Source organism: Chrysemys picta, chromosome 8, assembly GCF_011386835.1.
Source record: "Chrysemys picta bellii isolate R12L10 chromosome 8, ASM1138683v2, whole genome shotgun sequence".
In the NCBI taxonomy this organism is placed as follows: domain Eukaryota; kingdom Metazoa; phylum Chordata; order Testudines; family Emydidae; genus Chrysemys; species Chrysemys picta.
Window position 1 is genome coordinate 18,657,497 of NC_088798.1, and position 23,251 is coordinate 18,680,747.

Genomic DNA, 23,251 nt, shown 5'->3' on the forward strand with positions numbered 1-23,251 from the left:
GGAACTGCTCATGTGCCACATGCTAGCTTGAGTAATGATGGTCTAAAGTATTAAGCAAGAGGTTTGGTGTTTGAGTTCCAGTCCTAGTATGTTAACATTGCCAGAGCTATGTAGTGTCAGGCAAGTTCCTTAGTCTTTGTGTCCTAGCTTCACCCTGTGTAAAGTGAGAGTAGTGAATGCTGTTTTCCTCAAATTGTGTCCAAGGATTAATAGATGAAGGCTGTTTGTTTATGATGGCTTTGTTCCTTAGGTTGAAAAAAATTAAGACAAGTCTGGGCTTAATATTGCTTCAAACTTCCCCCCAAATGACCATTTGTCTGATCAGAAACTTGCTGTGTAAAACATCTTGTTTACAGTAGGTTTGTCTTGCAACTGAAGAATATCCTGTTGGTAGGCTCCCACAGAGTGAACAGAAAAAATGCAGTGATAAGTATGTAGAAACAAAAGTTTAAACCCCTAAGATACTTAGCCTAGTTAAACTGAAAGCAGCATTGCTGTTTCCTGGCAAGTTTTGGATTTGTCATTTATTTTTTCTTTTCCAAAAGTGCTGTTTAGGATCATTATAGAAACAAACCCTCCAATCCACTTAACTGGAGCTAAATTAACTGCTCTCTAAGGGTATATCTACACTGCGCCAAAAAAAAAAAGGCAAAAGGGAATCTGAGCCCGAATCTACAGACTCAGGCTCCTGCTACAGCACTTAAAAATAGTAGTGTAGATGTTCCCCCCTCAACCTCTGGAACCCTGCAAGGGGGGTGGGTCTCAACCAGAGTGGGAACATCAACTGCACTGCTATTTTTAGCACCATAGCATGAGCCCAAGTGTGTTTCCAAAGCCACACTAAGGCTCAGGCAGGGAAAAGGGTCCAGCAGTGCCGGGTCAGGAAAGCTCTGCCCCTCACGTACTGCCAAGCATACTCCTGGGGAAAAGAATATAAAGAGTTCTAGCAGCCCGGGCTGGGGGTAGGAGAGAAGCCATTTCCTGGAGAAGCACTGCCCTGAGACAGGAGGAGAAGCTCTTACCAAGGAAGTCTGGCTGTGAGTGTTCCATTTTCCACCTTCCCCTCCCCCCCCCGCCTTTTAGACATCACCCAAGAGGTAGGGGCACCAGAGGGTCACCTACATCAGCTCTGAGACTCTGGGGTTCGAAGCAAAGGACTATAAGTAAACAGCAATCCCACTTCAAACTGAGGCATTGGGTGGGGAAGGTGGGCAGGAAGTGGGCCAAGCATAGGTCATACCATGCTATTATCCTTGGTGGAATGAGAGGGCCTGGGTCCCCCTCATTACTCCAGATTCCCCTGTGCCTAGCCCTGGGATGGGCAGGACTAAGGGGTTATCAACCAGGAGGCCGATCCAGCTGAACTCCATTCAAGGAGTTCAGGACACATTGAACTAAAAGAGACTGGAGAAGCAGGTGCTGACCCCTAGGCCTGCTGACCAAATAGACAATCCTGCTGCACCAAGTCTGTAGTCCTGGGCTCTGAGACTGGCTGGTGTGTGTGTGTATATAATTTTGTGCAGTATAGACTTTATTTATAAATGCAGAATTGGCATAAAATGCTTGCTTTGTGGCTTGACGGCAGCATGTTGTACAAATACTGACAAAATTTCATTCTTGGAACTTTACAAGCAGCTCATTACAAGTTTATGCTCTCCAAGTGCCTCTCTTCTAGAAAACAGAAGTGATAATTGTGTGCTGGGTAGGGCTGTTGATTAATCGCAGTTAATTCACGCAATTAACTCAAATTAATCGCAGTTTTAATCGCACTGTTAAACAATAGGATACCAATTGAAATTTATTAAATATTTTGGATGTTCTACATTTTTATATATATTCTGTGTTGTAATTGAAATCAAAGTGTGTATTTTTATTACGAATATTTGAACTGTAAAAATCATAAACCAAAGAGGTTTTTTCAATTCACCTCATACAAGTACTGTAGTGCAATCTCTTTTTGTCATGAAAGTGCAACTTACAAATGTAGGTTTTTGGAGTGTGTTTTTGTTTGCTACATAATTGTACTCAAACAAAAAAAGTAAAATTTCAGTGCCTACGAGTTCACTCAGTCCTACTTCTTGTTCAGCCAATCACTAAGACAAACAAGTTTGTTTACATTTACAGGAGATAATGCTGCCTGCTTCTTATTTACCATGTCACCAGAAAGTGAGAATAGGCATTTGCATGGCACTGTTGTAGCCGGCATTGCAAGGTATTTACATGCCTGATATGCTAAACATTCGTATGACCCTTCATGCTTCGGCCACCATTCTAGAGGATATGTTTCCATGCTGACAATGCTATTTTAAAAATGTGTTAATTAAATTGGTGACTGAACTCCATGGAGGAGAATTGTATGTTCCCTGCTCTGTTTTACCTGCATTCATCCAAGACTGCTATAATATGAAATATATGGCAGATGACCCAGCACACGTTGTTCATTTTAAGAACACTTTTTCACTGTAGATTTGTCAAAACCCAAAGAAGGTACCAATTTGAGATTTCTAAAGATAGCTACAGCACTCGACCCAAGGTTTAAGAATCTGAAGTGCCTTCCAAAATCTGAGAAGGACGAGGTGTGGAGCATGCTTTCAGAAGTCTTAAAAGAGCAACACTCCAATGTGGAAAGTAGAGAACCTGAACCACCAAAAAAGAAAATTAATCTTCTGCTGGTGGCATCTGACTCCGATAATGAAAATGAACATGTGTTGGTCCACATTGCTTTGGATTATCGAGCAGAACCCATCATCAGCTTGGACACATGATGGTTGAAGCATGAAGGGATATATGAATATGAATCTTTATCGCATCTGGCATGTAAATATCTTGCGACACCGGCTACGAAAGTGCCATGTGAATGCCTGTTTTCACTTGCAGGTGACATTGTAAACAAGAACCAGGCAGTATTATTTCCTGCAAATGTAAATAAACTTTTGTTTTAGCAATTGACTGAACAAGAAGTAGGACTGAGTAGACTTGTAGGCTCTCAAGTTTTACATTGTTTTGTTGAATGCAGTTATGTAACCAAAAATATCTACATTTGTAAGTTGTACTTTCGCGACAAAGAGATTGCACTACAGTACTTGTATGAGGTGAATTGAAGAATGCTATTCTTTTTACAGTGTAAATACTTGTAATAAATATAAAGTGATAACTGTACACTTTGCATTCTGTATTGTAATTTAAATCAAAATACTTGAAAATGTAGGAAACATCCAAAAATATTTAAATACTATTCTGTTATTGTTTAACAGTGCAATTAATTGTGATTAATTTTTTTTAATTTCTTGACAGCCCTAGTGATGGGATCATTTGGTAATGGCTCTCTTTGTTGCAGATACCTAGGATACATTTGTGATCTAATAGCAGAAAAGCCCATCCACCCTCACTGTAAGCCTCTTACTATCAAATCAGTCTCTCTCAGTCCAGTCCCCTGTTTCAATAAACAGAGAAATGGGTGTCGACCCTTCTGTGACATTCTGATTGGAGAAACCAGAATCTTTACAACCTCCCAGGAATATGAAAGAATGAAGTAAGTTACTATGGCTTTCTTATCTCTTAATGATGCTAATAAGTCTTTTTTTTTTTTTTTTTTTTTTTAGTGTAATACATCTAATTTCCTGGGCTCCGGATGGGTGGGTGGGCATTTTTGGTTTGTTTTCCCCCTGACTGATTAAATTGGGCAAGATAATGCTATTAGAAGTGAAAATGTTATTGGAAAGTTGATGCCCAGTGTTAAAACTCGACTGCCAGAGCTTGTCTGAACTTCTGTTATGAGGTGCTGGGGCTTACCACTATACTAGTAGTTCTATGTGAAGCATTACTGTTTCAACTGACAAATAGCCAGAGAACAGAATGCTACTTCTGTCAACTAATCATGGTCTGAGTTTTGAGATTATGTATTTTTTAAGTACACAAGCAATAATTTTAATGGTACTGCTGAAGTGAGCATAACAATGGACTTCTTCCTCATTTGTTTTAAAGGGAATTCCGTATGCAAGAAGGGAAAGTCCTAATTCCATTAGGAGTTACTGTTCATGGAGATGTTGTCCTTTCTGTCTACCATATGAGATCAACCATTGGGGGACGACTTCAAGCAAAAGTATAGTTTGGTCTACCTTTTGATATGCACAACACAAACACTGAGTCAAAGACTGACCCTGGCACTCAGATTGAAGTGGAAAGAGGCAAAGTAGCCATAAAAATGTTTGGCATGACCCCAACCTCTCCAAATCTTTAGGAGTGAAGCTCAGAGTAGGCAGTGACAGTGCTGATGGCACTGTATGGAGGGGGGCCAGGCAGGGTCCCTCCAGCTGCTAGACCGAAAGACCCTCTGCCGGTAACTAGCTTGAAGCAACGGCCCATTGGAATCCCTACCCTGCCACATATGGAAGGAGGTGGCAACAAGCCAGTATCTCCACATTCCTAATCCCTACCAAATTCACGGCCATGGAAAAACTCATCCCGGACCGTGAAATCTTGTCTTCTCCTGTGAAATCGTCTTTTTGTGTGTGTTTTTTACCCTATACTATGCAGATTTCACAGGTGAGACCAACGTTTCTCAAATTGGGGGTCCTTTCCCAAAAGGGAGTTGGGGGCGGAGGGGGTTGCAAGGTTATTTTAGGGGGGTTGCAGTATTGCCACTCTTACTTCTGCGCTGCCTTCAGGGCTGGGCAACGGGAGAGCGGTGGCTGTTGGTCAGGGGCCCAGTTCTGAAGGCAGCAGCAGCAGCACAGAAGTAGGGTGGCGTGATATGGTATTGCCATCCTTTACATCTGTGTTGCTGCCTTCAGAGCTGGGTGGCTGGAGAGTGGTGGCTGTGGACTGAGGGCCCAGCTCTGAAGGCAGCAGCACAGAAGTAAAGATGGCAATACCAGCTGCAGCTCTCAGCCGGCAGCCACCACTCTCCAGCCGCCCAGTTCTGAAGACAGCAGCGCCGCCAGCAGCAGCGCAGAAGTAAGGGTAGCAGTACCGCAACCCCCCTATAATAACCTTGTGACCCTCCCCCCAACTCCTTTTTGGGTCAGGACCCCTACAATTATAGCAGCGTGAAATTTCAGATTTAAATAGCTGAAATTATGAAACTTTCAATTTCACACTTATACAATTTTTAAAAATTGTCCAAGATGGACCGTGAATTTGGTAGGCCCTACTAATGTGCCATTTCATCATCCTCTGGGTGGACTGGGCTGGAGTGGAGTCTTCATTTGCAGGAGGAAAATACCTGCATTCTCTCAGGATTAGGTCAACAGACTTTTAACATACATAATGTCAACATGGTTGTCTGTCAGAACAGATATATAATAAAATCATTAAAATAAAACTAAGATCTCTTGAGAAATGAGAACAAAGGGGAGTAATGTTTACTCAGCACTGAGGTGTTCTGAATTACATGCGAGGAAGGAGAGTTGAAGATGATTAGAGATATTGGACTCTGAGATAGAAAAGCTGTTGTATGCTTGAAAAACAAATTAGGTGATGACATAATAAGATGTAGGTGTCAGTAAAGACTTTCATTCACTTTACTCCTGAGGGCATTCTGTGCCAGAAAAATTTAAAATTCTGCACATTTTATTTATCAAATGTGGAGGCTCCAGCATGGCAGGCCACTGGTTGCACAGAGGTGGGAGATCACTGTGCAGCTCCTCCCAGGACATAGACTCAGTGGCGAGGCTGCACCCAACCCTGACACAGCACAAGGACCGGCCTGCCCCAGAAACACCCCAGGGCCCTGCCCACCAGGTGTGGGCAGGCAGACTCCGCAAGGCAGGATCCAAGTGTGTGGGGGATCCACGTGTGGATTGAGAGGGTTCTGTGTGGGGCAATCTGGGTGTGGGTGGCTCAGTGGAGGATCCGGGTGCAGGGGGGATCTGGATGCACAGGGGCTTGTTTGGGGGGAGGGGGGGAGTTCTGGGTGCAATAGTAATGGGACTCTGCAGGAGGGTCCAGGTGAAGGTGCTTGGGGCTCACAGTGGAGGTTTGGGCGTGGAGGAATTAGAGCTTGACAGAGGGGTATGGGTGTGGGGGAATTCTGGGGGGTCTAGAGGCAGCTGGTTGGAGCTTGGTGAGGATGTGGATGGCTTGTTGGGGTGATGCAGGGGGAGTGTGGCTCATTTGGGGGGGTTCTGAGTGCAGGGGGGGTGAGGTTCAGTGAGAGGGTTTGGGTATGAGGGGGTCTGGATGCACAGGAGTTGGGCGGATGGGGGGAGCAGCTCCTCCTATAGGGATCCCTTCCCCTGCAACTGAGGAGCAATGGGTGCAGAAAACCAGGGGGAGTGGGAGTGTTTGCAGAGCTTCCTTCAGCCGGGAGAGAAATCTGGGGGTGGGTCTGATCCAGCCCCGGTTGCTGTGCAAGGAAAGAGGAAGTCCTGTCCTCCCCAGCCCAACCGGGACTAGCAGCTGAGCCTGGCACGGGATAGGAGCCACCAGCCGGATCTTCCCCAGTCCTGCCTCCTGCCCCACAGTGACTTACTTCTCTGCCAGCTGCTCTGGGCCCCCGAAACATGCTGCTGGGGAGGGTCGCCTGACCGCTTTTGTGGCTTCCCCTTGCTTCCCTGTCAGAGTCATTTTTCTGTAGGGAAGCAAATCTGCAGGGAACATAAATTCTGCGCATGTGCAGTGGTGCAGAATTCCCCCAGGAGTATTTGCTTATATTGTTACAATTAGTGAAGTAGAACTGATTAGCTGCCTGTATATTGTATAAATCTAGAGAATTACTTCCCTTTATTTAAAATGTGTATATTTAATCTGTGATTGTTTTGTTTTTTTGTTAAGATGACAAACACACAGATCTTCCAGATTCAATTTCATACTGGATTCATAGCACTGGGAACAACTATGCTAAAATTTACAAAGTAAGTACCTCTTAGATCAGAGACCAGTACTGCATGCAAACTTCAGCATGTTAGCTGCATATAAATAATCTGACCATCACTGACTAGTTTGATAAAGTAACCAATGCATGTTGGCATATAAATAGGGCATAAATAGCTCTTCTACGATCTGCTGCCTGAGTAGCTTTGACAACATTACTGATAAAAGACTAAACTGTCAGACTTTTATTCCAGTGTCTCTCAAATACCTGTTCTGAGGTGCTGGGAAAATGAGAAACGGGGTTTTCTGCAGACCACTTTTTCTTTTACTTTTGAGGGAGCCATCTCTTCCCTAGGTACCACTCATTCAGTGATTCTCAAACTACATAATGGGCAATTGTGAAAATGCAGAAAAAATATTTGGGCTTCCCATAATGAGTGGTCCTCTTCCTCCCTATTTTTTTTTTTTTTAAATGGTCCAGGTTACTTAATATATTAAATGAATGCATGATGTGCCCTCTTCTTGTCTTGCTGGCTCATATCCACTCTGGACTCTGCAGTAGGAGAGCTGCCTGGAGCACCTGGAATATACAGTAGAATGTTTTACTCACATTTTCTGCCTACTAAGTGAAAGTCCCTTAAAGGGAAAATACTCTTGGACTTGCTAAGCCTCCCTAGAAAGGCGAGTCTCCCCTCCCCATTAAGCAGAGATAGGCAGACCTGAGCCAGCTGAAGGGATGTCCAGGTATTAGTTATACTGGAAACAAAAGGGAAGTTATGCCCACTACTTCCCCAAGGCTGGTGCGTTGTGGTAAAATATCCTAGGCAAATGTCTTAATTTCTGAGATACAACTTTTATTTTCAGTGCCCTAGGTAACTTAATAGGTAAAACAAACAGATCCTCACATATAGTCTGTGGTATATCTAACCCCTGCAAGGGTGACCGCATGGTGGTGTGGTGTATGGGAGGATGAGGGGAACAATAAAATGGGTAAGATCTTGTTCCCTTTCATGGGTGAATGGAATAAGATACTTTCTCTGTAGAAGTGTTCAAGGGAAATGTCTCTTATTGATTTCATTAACTCTGTTTTACAAAGTCTTAAAATAACCAAACTAAGGCTTGAGTACTCTAAGAATGTTCACTGCTTACAACTTTTGCATCCATTAGACAGCAAAATCAGATACTGAGTATGCTCTTTACGTGGTGCAGTGACAATAGCTTATTACGCTACTGTTTTTCCTGACTTCTCCTAACTGCAAAGTGGTAGAGTCCAGTCAAAAGGCAGCTTGATCCATGTGATGGGGTGTAGAAACCCCACACTGGGTCAGAGAGCAGAAATGAGTAATGGTCTGAAAATGAAAATGGCAGACCAGAAATTTCAAGGCTGGAAGAAGTATGCAGCCTTCAGGCTCCTAATCAATAATTGAGAAGGTAACAGAATAGACAGACGGGAACACCAACTCCCCCGACTTAGCGGGAACTGGCTTGACAAGGACTACACCCATGTGATGAGACAAGGAACTTTCTTGGGGACTGATTTACAGACTGTCCAATCACTGGATGAGTAGGAGAACATGGCTGTGGTTTCCAGTATAATGACAAGGCCTAGATATGGAATAGTTGATTTGGGGATGTGTCCTAGCCCACATCTACCTTATGGCAACGAGTTTGCAACTCGGAGCAGACTAATTTGGGTAACTGATTCCATTTTATTTAAAAATGATCTCTATTCAAGAGAAGTGTAGAGACCCAACAGCAGTTGAAAAATTATAGACTGAGTGCGGACAGCAGCACAATCTGTCAACAAGCGAGGTTGATTTTTTTTTGAAATGGGAACTATTAGGATGGAGTGAGACAAGAGTCTTTAGAGTACAATTTCTGCCCTCCCCCTCTCCTTCCTTGGGCACTAGCTAAAGAATAACTTTGCTGATTTGTACGATTCATCTCATAGTAACACATGCCAGACACTTGCTTCATCCTTGCCACTTTGCTGCTGTTTGTGTGCAGTTGAAAAAGATGCTAGGAGTGAATAGGGGAAAGTGTAAAAATCAACGTGGACGTATACACGCGTTGAAGACTTCAAACTTTATTTGTGTCCGCAAAAAAAAAAAAAATTGCTTTACTACTTTTAACTGAACAGCTTTCTGTCAACATTTAGACCAGAACTGGATGCATGTGACTCCCCAGAAAAATATCCACAGCTGTTTCATGTTACACTGGAGATAGAAATAGAATCTGCTGATAGACAGACTGACCTGACTCCTCCCTGGGAGAACTTCACAACAAAAGACATCAATGCAAGCATTCTTTTCTCCTCTCACCAGGAACATCAAGATGCTCTTGCCTTGGCAGGTGAGAACTGCCCTGCTTTGTGCACATTCTTAAGCTTCTAACGCTGACGATGCCCTTTTACTATCTTGTGACTTTCTTCTATCCTGGTGCATTTGGTTCTTTGTCTTGCAGGTCGAAGCTCTGTAGATGCACCTCAGGATAACATAAAAAATGTTGGACAGGGGGCATTCCTCTCCTCTCTCAGCTGGCAAGGTACTTGGACTTGGCCTCTAGTATTTTCAGCCAAAGTATTGTAAAAAGTTGTCTCTAGTTTTTAAAGGATGAATTTGCTCAAGCAAAGGGTCAGCTTATGAAAGACAAGATCCCATTAGATCACCATGGGCTACTGGATAGGCTGCAATTTGAGTTAAAATGAACACTCCCTTCTTCTGAGGTGGTGAGATCACTGTGCCTACTTGCCCTGGATTTATCTGACTGAGGTAGTTTGTTCATAATCTCAAACTTGAAACCATTGATTCCAGCTGCTAATACCCATTAAAAAACCGTTTTAAAATACTTGCCTTTTCCCAGTATTTCTTTCACTTGCAACATCCCTGTGGCACCTTTATGTGACTACGGACAGGGAGGAAGTGGTCTGTGCCTGCCAATGGGAGGGTTGGTGTTCCATGGGACGTAATGGTCTAATAGAACACGTTCCACATTATGAACAAGCTTGAGAACCTCTCCTGTAGCCTGTATAGCACAAGTCTCCTGCAGCATCTTTACAACATACAGTTTAGGAATCCAGCATGAGGATTCCCCCTTCTATCAAATTAAAAAACTGGATTCAAGTTCAAGCGATGCTTTCATTAAAATGCTTCTACGTTTTTGCCCTTGCCATGTGTTTTAGTCCCCTATAAATGAAATCCGAGACCAATCAGTCGAGGCACCACATCTGGACCCAGGAACAGCTTCTGTTCTCATCCAGGGTCTTACGCTGTCCTGTTCTGTAGGCTCAATTTCCCTATCAGTAAAGTGTGGATATTTCTGTATGGTACAGAGTGATTGGGACTTAACTAATCTTTATTAGGCACTTCCATTTTAAATGTCTCTGAACACGTGTGTTTTGCTATTCCTGCTTTTTTCCATGGGAAGCTAATAAAGTCAGTGTATGTAAAAACCTAAAGGACCGGAAGCTAACGTAAATTCTTTTGCTCACTTAGATCAGAAATCTGACAAAAGCAGTTCTCACCCCACCTCTGAGGATCGGGCAGCACTAGTGCATGAGGAGAGTGAACAGTCCGACGATGAACTCTTATCCCTTTCCAGTCAGCACAGCAATGCTAGCAGCGACAAAACCCACGGGACTCCAAAACACAGCAAAAAGCAGCAAGAGCCTCCAGCACCACTTCCGCCTGAGGATATCGACCTTCTGGGTCTAGATGGTAGCCCTATGAGCAAGAATTTCCCTGCTCAGTCCACTGTTCTCCCCTCTAACTCAGACTTGCTGAGCGATCTGTTCGGGGTCAGTGGTTCCAGGGCCCACAGCCAAGGTGGACAGGCAGCTGCTGAGGATGTCTTTCATGTGGGTGGGCCTGGATCCGCACACTCCACCCCTCGACGCGCTGCAGCTTCAGCATCTCCGTCTCCATCCCCAAGAGTAGAAGGTAACACTTCTTAGCCTAGTGCCTGACTTGGTACAAATGTGTGATGTTATCCCAGTGTTAGGCTCATTCTACAGTCGTTTCTGAGCTATTGGACTTGTAGTAGAGATGCTGGACGAGTGAGATTCTACATAGGGAGGGATTTGAAGTATCTGTGAGGCCTTGCAAGGAAACCAGGGCATTTTGCACTACACAGAGCATTGCCCTCTGAGGAATCTCAAATACAACATTTCAGCGCTAATGTGCGCGCATACTTCTCGGGTGAAGGGACCTGTCCATTACACTCATGTCCAGGTGAATTAGTTATATTGGTGACATTTAGTATTTTATTTCTGTAAGTTTATACTTTGTGTTGGGGGACTATTTAAAATGATACTGTGTAACAAAGGTAGAAGGAGAATATTTTAGAATTCATAAATCTTAGTGACCCAATGTCCATCTAAATGAAATTGACGATTCCAAACTGTGAAGATCAGCAGATAATTCTCCAGTTAGAGGGACTCTGTGGGGGCTGGTTGGTAGGTTAGAGCATACCCCTGCTGTTGGATTTATGCTAGAGATGGGCCTGTATAGCAAAGTCTGGATCTCCACTTTCTCTTAGTTCAGAGGGGTGAGGAGCTGTGGTCGCAGTCCATCTCTGTCTATTTCTGCCTTCTCTCTTCTTTCAGCAGGCAAATACTGAAACATTAAAAATTCTCTCTCCTCCCTGCCTGAAGAAGTGAGTTTTCTTTTTACCCACTAAAGCTTATTCCCAAATAAATCCGTTAGTCTTTAAGGTGCCACCAGACTCCTCCTTGTTTTTGTGGCTACAGACTAACACAGCTACCCCTCTGATACCTGCCTGCTGAAAAGTACAAGGCAGACTGTTTAGATGATACTGACACTGAGTGTCAAGGAGTTTGCCCATAGGCTGAGTGTAAGAGATAAGGGAGGGGGGCCAGACTCCTTGGGGAAAGGAGGAATGAAGAGGATCTATGAAGGAAATGCTGAATGCCAGAGTCTCAAAGGCCCAGATTGGGGAAAGTCTGAGAAGTGGTTAATCAACTTTGCCAAAGGCAGCTGCAAGTTCTCAGAGAATGGAAACCCCTGGTCTAACGTGATTGCAAGCTTTGGAGGAGCTATTCCAGATCACTGGGCACAATACTTAAATTGCAGCATGTCCCTATTGTGGGTGGGCTTTTTGTTCTGTTTTAAGAGAGAGCTGTAAAGCTGAACTTCTTCCCTTTTTTGTATGTTTGAACACACATTCAGAACCAGTTAAAGAAATGTATGGTAAAGGCTGTGACAGTTTCTTTTTAACCCACAACTATCAGTCTTGGGGCTTGTCTTCACTACCCGCCTGGATCGGCGGGTAGAAATCAATCTCTTGGGGATCGAATTATCACGTCTCGTCGGGACGCGACAATCGATCCCCGAATCGACGCGCATACTCCACCAGCCCAGGTAGGAGTAAACGCCGTCGATAGAGGAGCCGCAACGGTCGATTTGCTGCCGTCCTCACAGCGGGGTAAGTTGGATTGGATACATCGAATTCAGCTACGCGAATGCTGAATTTGCGTATCTTAAATCGATTTCCCCCAAACCCCCCCCCCCCCCCCCCCGAGTGTAGACCTAGCCCTAGTTTCAAAGAACCTGTTTAGCGGCAGCATACATTCATCGATGCATATGCTGAACTTCCTGATAATATATATTTTTTTCCTCTGCAGTTTAACAGCGTTAAATGCTGAGTGTTAATGCTGTGGTGTTTTTAAAATCCGCTTGTAGCGCACTAGATCAGGGGCGGGCAAACTATTTTGGCCTAAGGGCTGCATCGGGTTTCGGAAATTGTATGGAGGGCCGGTTAGGGGAGGTGCCTCCCCAAACAGCCAGGCATGGCCTGGCCCTTGCCCCCTATCTTCTCCCCCCCCCCCCCCCCCCCCCCGCCTCTTGGCCCCTCACAACTCCCCTGGGACCCCTGCCCCATCCAACCACCCCTTCTCCCTGACCGCCCCTGGAACTCCTGCCCCCAGGACCCCTGCACCCATTCAACTCCCCATTCCCTGCCCCCTGTCCACCACCCCGAACTCCCCTGCCCTCTGTCCAACCCCCTGCCCCCTTACCGCACTGCCTGGAGCACCGGTGGCTTGCGGCACGGTTGTGGCTGGAGCCAGCCACGCCACCGCGCAGCACAGAGCTGGCCGGCTGCCCAGAGCATTGCGCCAGTGGCACGGCGTGCTGAGGCTGCAGGGGAGGGGGAACAGCAGGCCAGGAGCTCAGGGGACAGGCAGGAGGGTCCCGCCGGCTGGATGTGGCCCGCAGGCCGTAGTTTGCCCACTTCTGTGCTAAATCAACACAGTGTAAGACTTGAGTAGAGTTCACTGTAGTAACACCTACTAAATGTGAGGTTTTCACAGCCAGTTCCTGAAGATCCTAAAGCTAACTAAAATCAGTGGATCTAGTGTTCTATTTTTAGAGGGAAACTTGTATTTACTAGTGCCCAGACACCAGATGTGTCTACAAAACAAATTGAAAATTGCGACCGTTGCAATCTAAACCATGATGAGAACAAAAATCTTGGTGAGGTGCGGGGATGGAAGGACACTGACAGATTTGGAGAAGGAAGAAGTGAGTGAAGGCCAAGGTACCTAGGTTCCTTGTGTGAGCAGTATGCTCATCCTGAATATCTTGCTTCTGATATGATTGTGGGTTATAAGCCTCAAAGTTGATTTGTGAGAAGACTCTTAAGAGGGTGATGGTGTGGCAAAGGGCAGGAGCAGCCCTAGACATTGTCAGTCACGGTGAAAAACACATTTGGTCCCCTCTCCCCAACGGCTGAGCAAGAACGACAAAACACCCAGCCAGCCAATCGGCAAATGGGGGAAATAAAAAGCACAGTAGTTAGGCATCCCCTGGGAGTTGGTGCCCAGGCCAATGACCTGCTTGTCCACCCCTAGAGCCAGCTCTGCCACTAGGGTCAGGAAAGGATCTCCAGGCAGAGTGGAACCATATGTTAAGGGGCGGGCAGGTAGTGGTCAAATGAGCAGCTTGGGCAGAATAAGGAGGACAAATGAGTGAGTAAGCCAGTATTCGATTATTAAGTAACATGACCGACGCTGCTACCACATAAGTGTAACTTCACTAGCGTACAGTGTTCAGAGCTCAGAATCGTCTTCTGTAACGTGCTGTGTTGTTACAATAACATTTTGAGTAGTCAGATTAGATTGCTCCCCTCTCTCCTTAAACTTTGCTCTTTGTTGTTGGCAGCTTTTCCGAGTTAAAATGCGATGGGCTAAGCATGTATTCAAAACGGAATTTATGGAAGAGCTGAACTCAGTACCCATGTCACAGATGTGGAAATGGTTCATATATACAGGAAAGGCACTAGTGCTTCTCTAAAGCTATTTCTACAAGAGCCTTTCGGAAACTCCATAATCTTGGTGACATCCTCTGGGTGTCTTCAAAGCTTTTAGAGAACTTCCAACACTCCCCATCTTATTTCTCAAATAGTTTTAGGAAGGGGAACGGGTTAGACCCCAACATCTGAAGTTTCTGGGCTATTCACTCATTTCTCCACACAGTGTGCAAGTCAGAATTTAACATACATTCCTATAGCTTCCGACTTCAGCTGAATTTAGGAGCAGTTATCCTCCTTGGATAAGACAGATGGGATGTGCATCTGTGTTGCCATGGATATATCCTACAGAACCTAGAGTTGTAGCACTTGGTTGGAATACTTTTATATATTCAGTGTAAATCCCAGTTATCAGTCTGTCTCTCCCAGTTGCATCCTACCTCCTGTTAGTGTCTGTGGGAGTTAGAAATGATGCCTACTTGTTTTGAGGAGAACAGCTCTAATCCAGACTAATTAGAAAGGGAAAGCATGGTGTGAAATGGAGAAATTAACCTCTAATGCATTTTTACAGCAACTGCCTTTGACCCATTTGGAACTAGCCCAAAGCAGTCTGGTCCAGATCTACTGGGTTCTTTTCTTGGTTCATCAAATGCCACTGGTGATCCTTTCCTTCAAGCAACAAGAAGTCCTTCACCTACCGTGCACAGTGACCCTTTTCACATGGGTAAGAAACTCAATGCCTCATCTATAGTATTTAAAACAGGTGTTTGTATAAGTAATGGTGAGGGAATAAGCCATTAATAAGCACGAACGTGCTTATCTCTGAAATAATGACTAAAGCACAGCTGCTCAATGGAGAGAGAAGAAAGGGCTTTCAGTCCCTAGATTTGCAGCTTATTTCTAATTTGAATCCTGTTGCACTCCCAATCTGTATTTAATTATTGAGCCATTTGTGCACATGAAGAAATCGGACCGCTAAACAGCGACGCCTGCTTGTGTATTCATGTGGTTATGAGGTCTGATATGAACCAAATTACTATTAATTGCACAAAATAGGGCACAGCACACGGAATCTGGTAGAGAAAACTCCGGACTCTTAGTGTTTAGTCAGGCATCATCCTGGATCTAGATTTCTGGTGGTTCTTCACATCAGACTTATTTTGTTGTTGTTCAGTTGTTTCATTTTATCTTTAAGTCTTCATCAGACTGATGCTAAGCTTTGTGTGTTTAAAAAAGAAAAGGCAAGGAGCTTTTCTGCAGACAGCAATCTTCTCCTGCTCAATCTGAATATCGTCTCTCTATGCCCATTTATTGGTGCATTACCACCAAATAGTCTCTCACTTGAAGTGAACTAGATATCACCTTGTTCATTCAGATACTGAGAACTTTTGATCCTGTTGCCTTCTCTGGCTTAAACAAATCCAGCCCCAAATTAATCCTTGTGTCTGATCATCTAAAATGCCTTTCTCGGGTGGAAAGAGAACAGGAGTACTTGTGGCACCTTACAGACTAACAAATTTATTTGAGCATAAGCCTTCGTGGGCTACAGCCCACTTCATCAGATGCATATAATGGAACATATAGTAAGAAGGTGTGTGTGTGTGTGTGTGTGTATACATACAGAGAACATGAAAAGGTGGCAAGTGCCATACCAACTCTAAGAGGCTAACTAATTAAGATAAGCTATTATCAGCAGGAGAAAAAAACTTTTGTAGTGATAATCAAGATGGCCCATTCCAGACAGTTGACAAGAAGGTGTGAGGATACTTAACATGGGGAAATAGATTCAATTTGTGTAATGACCCAGCCACGCCCAGTCTCTATTCAAGCCCAAGTTAATGGTATCTAGTTTGCAAATTAATTCTAGTTCAGCAGTTTCTCATTGGAGTCTGTTTTTTGAAGATTTTTCTGTTGCAAAATTGCCACCTTTAAGTCTGTTACTGAGAGACCAGAGAGGTTGAAGTGTTCTCCTACTGGTTTTTGAATGTTCTGATTCCTGATGTCAGATTTGTCCATTTATTCTTTTGCATAGAGACTGTTCGGTTTGGCCAATGTACACGGCAGAGGGGTATTGCTGGCACATGATGGCATATATCACATTGGTAGATGTGCAGATGAACGAGCCCCTGATGATGTGGCAGATGTGATTAGGTCCTATGATGGTGTCACTTGAATAGATATGTGGACAGAGTTGGCATCGGGCTTTGTTGCAAGGATAGGTTCCTGGGTTAGTGTTTTGTGTGTGTATGTGTGTGTGTGTGTGGTTGCTGGTGAGTATTTGCTTCAGGTTGGGGGGCTGTCTGTAAGCGAGGACTGGTCTGTCTCCCAAGATCTGTGAGCTATCTTAAGTGGGATATTCTCATTGGAAAGTTAGTATTACAAAAGAGGGGATTTTTTAATCTCAGTGGCACTGGTGTATTTTAGTTCTGCCATAACATGGAAACTGGGAGGGTACTGGGCATATCAACTTTGTTAATTGGACACCATGAGTCCTAGCCAGCGCCGGCTGCATCAATGAAAGCAGTTAAATAGTATCTTGGCTCTTTATGGTACTAAATTACAGTGCTAGTGCCAAGAATTAATGAGGGAACTTGGCAGAAGGTGGTTGTGCAGTCCAATAACGTTTGAAAACCTGACCACTTGTTTCTCTCCGCTGCATTAAAGAAACCCAGTTTGGTTTATCTGTGTATTTTTATACCACTTCATTAAAATGAAACAACTTGCTGTCCCCTCTGAAATACAGTTACACCTTTGCTTTCCTTTAATGTTTCTGTGGCTGCTGATCTTTGCTGACAGGAGGATGTAAGGTTTTACTGAACTGCTAAAGCTTGCTCTGGAATGGAGAAGTGCTTAGGAGAATGTCTTTTGGCTCCTTCTGAAGCATGATGCTGGCTCAGAACTGTGCTACTTTCTGTAAAGACCAGCTTGAATGATTTCCCCGACTCACCAAGATGCTGTATTTGATGTCACTTCCCTTCTAGCAGAGCTGGGCTTTGCATTTAATGTACATGTTTCACTTCTGATGTTACAACTGAACTTTTGTTTTACAATTTTGCTTTCTCTACCTTTGTTTGTTTGTCCTAATGAAACAATTCCCTGACTCTTTATCCAGGGTCCAGATCATCTTTTGGGGGAGAAACATCAGGGGGAAAGGGCTTATGGGGTGGAAATTTGTGAGCGTTACCCTGTTCGCCAGCCCCCACCCCCTTTCCTGCATAAACATCTGAACCCTGTGGAGGATATGTGCAGTCAGTGCTGAAGAGAATCCATGCACTACCGTGGTGGAGGGAATGGGGACACATGTAATCTAGGAACAGTGCCCGTCACCATGGTATTGGAGCACCATTTCTGTATTGTTCAGAAAGTGCAAACTTATAATGTTGACTAGGTTCAGCTCTTGATAAGCAACTGTTCTGGCAGGCTGTTTATGTCCAAAACAAGTCACCCCATCGTGATATTGAGGCTTATTTATCAGGTGCATTTTTCATTTGATTTTCATTTTGCATTTTCCCTTTGTGCTGCTATGTTTATATTTAGAGGGGGTCCTTACTTTCACAAGACAGGCCTGTCACTCCAGAGAGAAGCTCATTTTCTCTATAGTGGTACAAAAAGCTCAACAAAAGATAGAAGGGTCTGTAGATTTGCAGCATTCAGTTGAGTTCAGCAATTTCTGGATTTTTTTTTTAATTTTATTTAAAGCACTTAAGTGTAAGGGATTATAAGTAAATATATAAGGTATCATAGTGTTGCTCACCCAAAAGGAATTCCAAAGTACTTCAGACTGCCTGGAGAAATAGTCAGCATTACTAGGGTAGAAGGAAATTAGTAGTAGGTTTCAGGGCAGATAACATACATGGAAGAATGAAATCTTGCTTCATTTTAAAGCACTGAATTAAAAAATGATCCTCATCTAACTTGGGTTAGAACTATTTTCTTTACCCAAGGCAGGTCACGTTTTTAATGGATTCTCTCTCTTCTAAAATATGGGATTCCGCAAACATTTCAAAACTTGAATTCTTCTACTGCTGGCACTTGCCAAGACGAAGGCATCTGTTGAATGTGCTAGATACTTTGCTCTGACCTTCCACCCAATACAGTATCTCTGTGCTCTGGTCACTACTTAAATTCTTTCAGGTAAATTAATGTGTGGTAATAGGCATCTCAAACTGGCACAACTTTAATTTCTGATAAATTGAGTGCAAGCCAACTAACTTTGTTGCCTAAAATAAAACTGCCTAAAATCATCCCCATTTGATAGCTACAGATCTTTACTTAAAAATCCTAATGGGTGGTGATCACATTGCCTTTAACCAAATCAGAGAAGTTTGTATTGGACTGTGCAGTTTGTACAACTGAGTCACTTGAAACAGACATTAAATCTGTGTACCGTACTTAACAAAACATAATGGGGAGGGGTCAAAGAGAACTTTACTCACAATAGCTGTGACTCAATATGGGACTCTTCCATCATTACCAAATCACAGAGTACCACTATATAATTTCATTCTGCACTATAGGTTTCTTTACTCTTTTGTTTTTCTTCTGAGGCTGGGTTAGGTTTTCTTTTTGTAATACCTTAATAAGTAACAATCGTTTTGTTTAGCTTCTAGTACACCAACGGTTGCCATACAACCAGATGTTTCAGGTGGCTGGGAGTGGTCCAACAAATCAGGTTTGTATGGTACCACTTTGTATCCCTTTTTTAAAGGTGAATTCTTAATGGGGAAAATATTACAACTAGCTGAAGAGAGCTGGTTTCCTCTTCCATTACCTAAAACTGTACTCACTTATGTTGTATTACAACAACTTTATTTACTCCATTGATGGACTACACAAGATTCTCCCCTGAACTTAAGGGATCTAGTGCATGCTCCTTCAAAGGTACGGAGGAAGTTATGCATGTGAAATTGCTGTCCTTTGAAGGTGACAAGATTGTAGGTTACTGTAGTAACAGTGACCACTGAAGTAGTGCAAACCATTTTTCATGCAGAACTTCACATCCCTTCTCAAAAAAATAAGTCTAAATGAGGTTGTGTGGCCTTCTCTAACCTCCAAATTTTACTTCTCACCATCTGTGAAAGCTGTTTTTGGCATCAATGTGCAAGACTTCCAAACTCTGCGTGGTATAATGTAAAAATTGCTCTGAAGATAAAGGGTTTAGCTTGAAAATTGAACCATTTGTTTGAAAATGGTCCTCATTTTGAGCAAAAAACCTGCAAAATGTAGCAGGTGTCTCGTGAAATCAAATTTAAATGCAAACTTCTCAGCCATTGAGGTCTTCAAATACGTTGTGGAGTCCTAACTGTGGCTAATGGCTAGCCACTACATAAAATTAATTCAAAGCTTTTAAAGTGTTTCACTTGCCCCCGTCCCCACTACATATGATCGCAAAATACAATGGCTGCTGTAGAAACAATCTGAGAATACCAAGCCTAATATTTTCTTGCATAGTTGGTGGTGTATTGTGAGAGTGATGAACCATTTACTCTTCAAAGTATAAAATGTCAGTTCAATATACAAAGCACCTCGATGTTCTACAAGAGCATGCTTGACTTAAAGATTAAGATGGTAATATACAAGTGTGAATCCTAATGGTAAGTTTGAGCAGAGCTAATGTTACAGATTGGTTTTACAAACCCTGTTTCTCTCTGTAGGTGGCCTTGGTATGGGAAGCAAGTCAGCCGCTACAAGTCCCACAGGATCTCTCCATAGCACTCCCACTCATCAGTCCAAACCACAAACTCTGGATCCATTTGCTGATTTGGGGGCTCTTGGTGCAAATTTAGCAGGTTGTTTTTTTTTTAATACCTCAAATCGCATGGCTGGCCAGTTTAGAAGAGATGCTAATGTGGAAGTGTTGAATTAGAATGGGCAGCAGTATTTCTGGGGGGAGGGAGGGTCGGAGAAGTTTACTACACTTGCACCTCAGAGATGGTTTTGGAAAGCAGCTGTTTCAAAGAAGGGAGGGGATGACTAGGTTCTTTATGCCGCTTCAAAGCTGGACTTATGAGCTTGCATCTACAGGTGCTTGTTGGAAGACTTGGCTGGGACCTCACCATTGTTAGGCAGCATGGGTTTGTAAGGTATAACATGAAGTCAATGACTCGCCAATGACCGGTTTTAACTTGCAAGGGGCTGCTGCCTTGATTTTATCCTTCGCTTAAATCTGATGGCAACAAACGCGATAAAACAACAAATGGGGCTTGGCTCAACCAATATTTTGGACCCCCCCCAAAATTTCAGGGGTTCCTGGGAATGACTCTCCACCTGCCTTTCAGTGGGCTTTATTTCTTCTGCCTGGGCTTTGATCTTCCCCTCCAGGCTACGCCTTTTTGCTGTGCCTGCTGCTCTGCCCTGAGTCACTGCTCCATCCACACTTCCCCTAAAGCTGGGGCCTGGAACCCCAAGGATCCTGCCTTAATTTGTGTCTTCCTGCAAATGACACTTCACTTTCTGACTCCTAGATAAATGCTTTTGGCTTAGGTTGTCCTGCAAAATGATCAGAGGCCTCCAAACGCTACTATTGGAAAGACTTTTGATCACGCTGGTTTTAAGACACTCTCAGGTGGTCAATATCTCCGACTTTCTCCTGCTTCCACTTCAGTAAACACAGAATTTTTTTTTTTTTCATTTGCCAGCTCCTCCCACCCTCTGCTTCTTACATTGGACAAACTAACGTGCCTTTGGCTGCCGTTTCATTTCTTCATCTGTGTCAATATCAGCATGGTTCTGAAATTAGGTTTCCCAGTTCCCTCTGCTGGCTTGCCACTTGCTCTGCTGGAACAAAACAAACAAGTGCCAGGCATTATGTAAGAGAGCAGTTGTTGTTCTTGCTTTAGTGAATCTGTGTAGTGATGTGATGGATTCTAAAAACAAGCAAGAGGTTGGACTCTACAGGATATGGACCAGACTTTAAATGTTCAGCGTAGTTCACATTTTTTACATCACATGAACTTAACCAAACTTACATTAAATGTATCTGAGTCCAGCTTGACACTTTAAGCTCCAAAGGATAATATTTTTTGGTTACATCCTTATTTTAGTTTTGGCCATTTTGGTACCTTATGCCCCTCAGGAAGTAGTGTGTGTCTGTCTACGCATACAATCTCATGGCAAATGTTCTAGTAAATGTTGCTTGGCATTGTAACCACCACAAGAAATTGTTTGGTTCCTGACTGTCCACCATGTGTAGCACACAAGGAGCTACCTGTGCTTATTGTTAGTTTGTATTACAATAGCCTCTAGAGGTCCCAATCCAGGTCAGGGCCCTTTTCTGCTAGGTGCAGAATAGACTTAGCAAAGGAAATTCCCTGCTCCAGAGAGCTTACAAACTAAATATAGACTAAGACCAAAGGAAACCAGTGAAGTGACTTGCTCCAGGTCACACAACAGAGCAATAGCTGAGTCAGGACACTGGGTTCTGTTCCCAGCTCTCAGACCAGCGCCCTGTCTATTGGAACATGCTGCTAAACTTTTCTTTTTTCCTCACCTCTTCCTATATCACAGGGGGGTCTTCATTTGCCAGCAAACCAACCACACCGACAGGAATAAGTGGAGGATTCCCTCCTATGGGCTCTCCACAGAAACCATCTCCCCAGCCAATGGGAGGTAGTGGTTGGCAGCAAGGTGCCGGATACTCCTGGCAACAATCACAGTCCAAATCCCAGCAAAACATACCACATGCCTCTCCACAGAACAGGCCCAACTACAATGTGAGCTTTTCAGCAATGCCTGGTGGGCAAAACGATCGTGGGAAAGGACCAGCCAATGCTGGTAAGTGGGTGGTGGGTGTGTGTGGTTTTTTTTTTTTTTTTCCCCCCCCCCCCACCCTCTGCCCCCAATGACTTCCAAAATGTTTGCTGCTATTTAATGTAGCTCATTGCAAAAAGAGATGAACAATTGATGACCAGAGTAAATACAACCAAACTGATCATTGTATGATCTCCAAGGGCAATTACATTTTGTACTTGGGTGGGGAGAGACGGAGGGGAATGATGATTCTGAAGTTTGGTGGTATTCTGGAAATTCTGCATTCCTAACACTCCTACAGCCATATGGGAATGGGCGACGGGATGAATCACTTGATGATTACCTGTTCGGTTTGTTCCCTCTGGGGCACCTGGCATTGGCTACTGTCGGAAGACCAGATACTGGGCTGGATGGACCTTGGGTCTGATCCGTATGGTTGCTCTTATGTTCCAAAAGTGGCCATAGATTTTGTGTGGCTCTGTTGGAGTGTCCAGCTAGACATGTCTGATTGCAGAACATATGTGTTTCCCTTCAACTGGAGCCTAGAGCTTGGAATGCCTGAATCTGGAGCCCAAGTGTATTAAGTTGGATACATGCAACTAGTTGCCATTTCTGAAAATGCCTTATGCTCTGGGGGGGGGGGGGGGGGGGGGGGTTCTACATCATGAGGTGAGAATTTACATACAGACTGTTGAAGTATTAAGAGGTTATGTGCTTTGTGTTCAGAATATTGCTTTGGTGGGCAACTTGAAGAAAATGTTGTTTAATCATACTGCGTATCTACAAGAGTAGACGCTAACTTAAGCTTTCTGATTTTTATTAAGACTCAAAACCAAAGGTGTCTGCTGATTTTGAAGACCTATTATCTGGTCAAGGCTTTAATGCCCACAAAGACAGAAAGGGACCCAGAACAATAGCTGAAATGAGAAAAGAAGAAATGGCTAAGGAGATGGACCCTGAAAAGTTAAAAGTAAGCTGCATTCTGGTTGTTGTGTGATAACTGTACCCACATTTGGAACGACTTTCTTTCCAGCAAGCTGAAGACTGAAATCCAGCTCAGTTTCTTCCTTACAATAAGTAAAACTAGTCACTTTTAACTTGCCCCACAAGCTTGGTTTTTAGAAACAAACTCCTGTGCCAGAAACTACTAATGCCTTCGTTTATGGTATTTCTGTATTCACTTAGCACTCACTCCATTCTAGTATGCACTTATCTACTGCATGCTTGGGGGTCCAAGATCTTCTAAAATTTACTATGTCACACTGTATTCCTCATCTAGGCAGGAGTGGCGCCAGGGTTTTTGCCGCCCTAGGCGGCTGCGCTCCTCCTCTGAGCATTCGGCGGCGGAGGTCCTTCTGCTCCGCGTCTTCAGGGCACTTCGGCGGTGGGTCCTGGAGTGAGTGAAGGACCCACCGCCAAAGAC

The 23,251-nt window shown here is 43.8% G+C and overlaps 1 protein-coding gene across 11 annotated transcripts in view; it reads left to right on the forward strand.

Annotated features, from left to right (window-relative positions):
• The window catches only part of DNAJC6 (DnaJ heat shock protein family (Hsp40) member C6), a 100,449-nt gene that overhangs the window by 68,066 nt on the left and 9,132 nt on the right, over positions 1-23,251 (forward strand). For 6 of the 11 annotated variants that reach the window (XM_008166637.4, XM_065553985.1, XM_005300082.5 and 3 more), the window contains 11 exons: positions 3,338-3,532; positions 3,985-4,102; positions 6,775-6,854; positions 8,972-9,165; positions 9,277-9,357; positions 10,308-10,751; positions 14,651-14,803; positions 18,683-18,751; positions 19,734-19,868; positions 21,586-21,852; positions 22,653-22,798. In XM_008166637.4, the coding sequence (XP_008164859.1) occupies positions 3,338-3,532; positions 3,985-4,102; positions 6,775-6,854; positions 8,972-9,165; positions 9,277-9,357; positions 10,308-10,751; positions 14,651-14,803; positions 18,683-18,751; positions 19,734-19,868; positions 21,586-21,852; positions 22,653-22,798 (1,882 nt within the window). The remainder of the gene's footprint in view (positions 1-3,337; positions 3,533-3,984; positions 4,103-6,774; positions 6,855-8,971; positions 9,166-9,276; positions 9,358-10,307; positions 10,752-14,650; positions 14,804-18,682; positions 18,752-19,733; positions 19,869-21,585; positions 21,853-22,652; positions 22,799-23,251) is intronic. The other 5 variants (XM_065553987.1, XM_065553986.1, XM_065553984.1 and 2 more) reach the window with 1 other exon arrangement.